General features: G+C 36.8%; 1 protein-coding gene across 1 annotated transcript in view; it reads left to right on the top strand.

The window, feature by feature from the left end:
- The window catches only part of abat (4-aminobutyrate aminotransferase), a gene marked incomplete at its 5' end in the record, with an annotated part of 22,496 nt that extends 18,882 nt beyond the window's left edge, over window positions 1-3,614 (top strand). The window contains 1 exon segment of the mRNA XM_035654657.1: window positions 322-3,614. Coding sequence (XP_035510550.1) covers window positions 322-443 — 122 coding nt within the window.

The raw sequence follows: 3,614 nt of genomic DNA, 5'->3' as shown, positions 1-3,614 counted from the left end.
AGACCTGCTCTATTTGAATTTGATTGAATTTTGCAAAGGGCCAAAATGGCATTGTCTTAGAAAGTCATTCTTCATTCTTCCGTTCATGCTACAATACTCGTGTTGTAAACCCAACGGTACCGTCAGGTCCATAATTGATTACTGGCTTGCTGCTGATTCATTTATGGAACTGGACATTTCCATTTACAAACTCCATTAACTGATCACTGTTTAATTAAACTAAATTTGGACACATTAAATAAAATTCAAATGAAGGTGGGTGACAGAAAAATATGACACTGAATTGTGTGGATATTTATAAACAGTGTTTGTCATTGACAGGTGTACTCCTGGGAGGGTGTGGAGATCGATCGATCCGTTTCCGTCCTGCACTGGTTTTCAAGGAGTACCATGTTCACATCTTTCTCAACATCTTCAATGATGTGTTGGCCCAGCACAAATAAATCCTGATCCTAAAGGAACCTGACTGACACTACATGAGCCTGACTTAATCCAGAATGTGGAGGGAGGGAAACTCCAGACAGTCCATGTCATGATAAGCACAATCCATACAATAACTCACACAGATATCCCTTATGTTCCAAGATCCAGGGCCAGGTGAGTTTCTAACATTGAAGACTGACCAATATCCTTAGCAAGAAATGATAATGATGATATACTTTTGCTACCATTAAAATGTACACAACAGGTGCCAGTGGGTAATACCGCAGTAATTTAAGATTTCTGTAAAATCAACCTTAATGCAATGCAAAGAATTTTCTCATCTGGATTCATGTTCTTACATATAGATTAACCCGACTAGCAGTACTCTGGATGAAGTCATGACAGATCTATAAATCTAGTACCTTTTATTTCACACTTTACTGCCTGAGATTCAGAGGTATGGAACCAGGCCAAAATGTGGGTCTGTTCCTTTAAAAGGTAGCACAACATTAGATAAATGTAAATAAGATGTCAAAGATCCAACCTCCGTATTAACCTCTCTTAATGGATCAGAACAAAATCTTTTGTACAGCTTCTTTTAGTGCTCATATGCCAACATCATCCCACCACCTGACTCAGTCACTGAAGTGATTATAGTTAGCCTGTGTGCTTGTTTTAAAGCTGCACATAAAAAAATATTTTTTTGCCATATTTGCTGAAATTTTCACTGTGTCCTGGCAGTAGTATATGAGACAGATAATCTGTTAAAAAAAACAGGTTCCCCTTGCTTGTTCTAGTTTTAGCTTGAAGATAGTTAATTGTTGAGAGAACCTGATTTTTTTTCTTTTACAGATTGTCTGTCTCATGCTGCTGTCAGGATATATGACCAAAAAATATTTTTAGAACATTTTCGAACTGCATCTTTAAGAAGGCAGGCAGAATTCTGTCAGGTATGATACTGTGTAGGAGCACACAATAAAGCTAAGATGTCAGCCTGCATGTCATTTAATGCTGTCCATTACAAATGTCCTTGTTATGATTCTGACTGATGTGTTGATCTTAATAGAAATGACCTTTAAGCTTGAAATGTTGTAGCCCAGAAAAATGTGAAACATAAATGGACCACAAAAATGTCATAGATTATTTAGTGCCTGCATGTAACTTAAATGTGCTAATATTTTTTTTTCTTTTAATGCCTGAGAGCAGCCATTGGTAACCTTAACTGAACAAAACTTCTGAACACATTCACTTTACTCTTGAATGAGAGCTTCATATCAGTTGGCACGTTTGTTTCTGAAAACTTGTTTACTTTTACTACTTGGTTATGATTTTGAATTTAACACTCATTTATGACGGAACAGAGAGAGTTTCCTTAATTTAAAGCACAGTTTCAGTTTGCACCAAGCTGTTTCTGAGATGTTGAATGTTGCTTGTCATATAGATAAACATGGTGGCCCCTAAGGAGCAAACACTTGCATAAGCAAAAGCAACAACATTAAGGAAATGTGCTCCAAAATCCAAAATTACTACAAACTGAAAAACACATTTGAGAGTTATAACACAAATATTCAGACAAAATGCAACAAATAATAAAACGCATACAAATGTAAAAAGACAAACATGGACTTGTGCTTATACTTCAAGCAGCTGTTTATCCTATATTAGGTAGCCTACTTGCTAAAGTTTGTGCATTACGTCTAAACATGCTACACTTAATTGTGTGTAATTCCATAATAAGGCTTTTTTACATGAGCTTTGAATATACTGCTACACGAATTTGGATTCAGGGATTATTAGAAGGTATTGTAGAAGACAATAGTTTGTTTAAAGTTAAAAGCAACTGTACCTGCTTTAGATTCTTGAAACCGTTTTGCTCTCATCCAAAGGCCAGATGTGATATACTATGACCTTGATGACTAAGAATTTTCACAGACATAGTCAATAGTTTTTAATTAAACAGGTAGTCTCAGACTCATTACTTGCCACATTTGGAACTGTCAGATCCCCTGAAAACACCTGAAAACATTTCCAACAAAGCATTAATCTCAGGGCATCCTGATAGCTCACCTGATAGTGTTGGCACCTTTGTCTCATTGTAGTTGGACAGGCTGTAATGGGCTCATTACTGCCCCCTAAGACTAGAGGGCAGGAAACAACCACTGGTACTTGCAACCTCAGTTATAGTGGGTTTATCCCAACCCAAGCAATCAAAAGTAATACTGTTTGGAAATCCTATCGAATCGATTCAATTCAATTTTATTAGTATAGCACCAGTAACAAATGACAGTGTCCTCAGTGTCCTTAGTGTCACTAACTTTTCAAACGGCGGCAAGGAAAAACATCCTTTTAAGAGGCAGAAACCTCGGACAGACACCGGCTCTAGGTGGGTGGCGGTCTGCCTTCACCAGTGATGGAGGTGTTTCAAACTGTATTTTTCAAGTTTACAAAAACAATATATGAAAACTAACTGGCTGGGTTTGCAAATGCTTGTATGGTTAACTTCCACACCTCAGATAAAGTGCAGCACGCAGACAGGAACTATCTCCCGTGCAGTGGATGACACATACCCAAACTGTAGCTCAGTTGCTCAGCTTGAACTTAAAGCACAGGTCCATCAAACAGGGTGGTATATAAAGACGTCAGGTAATGGGTAAATATAAAGATGTAGTACATAAAGTCTAACAGCACAAATTTTATAAATACTTGTGGAATTTCCATTCTTATTTGTAAATCTTCTGGAGTTGATGCTCTGCTGTAGAACACCTCAGACCTTCATCAGTGTCTATGAATGCCCCATGGAGCTTTTAGGCAAGTGTTAGGAATGTGTAGCAGTTCATAAAATAAACAAATACATTGTGTATTAATTTCTTAATAATTATTAACTCACTACAATTTTATATATATGGATATATTTACATCTTTTTACATTAATGTTGCAGAAATTATATCCTGTAAGCCTGATGTGAATGATGTGTTATACATAATTCCCAGAGTCAGTTTGTCTCGTACAAATTAAACGTGAATTGAAATGAAGATTTAATGAAATACATAGGGTTCACGGTGGAGCAATGCGATGGTGATGATGACAACAGTGCTCTCCTTGTTGTCACTATTTGTCAGTATCCATGATGACCTTTAACGTCTTTGACATTAACTATTTGCACTTGTGATCTGAGATAGATGATTGAATT

Source organism: Morone saxatilis, unplaced genomic scaffold, assembly GCF_004916995.1.
Source record: "Morone saxatilis isolate NCDOM2014 unplaced genomic scaffold, NCSU_SB_2.0 Contig14, whole genome shotgun sequence".
Taxonomy (NCBI): domain Eukaryota; kingdom Metazoa; phylum Chordata; class Actinopteri; family Moronidae; genus Morone; species Morone saxatilis.
The sequence above is the reverse complement of the archived record's forward strand: the minus strand, read 5'-3'. Positions and strand labels throughout refer to the sequence as shown.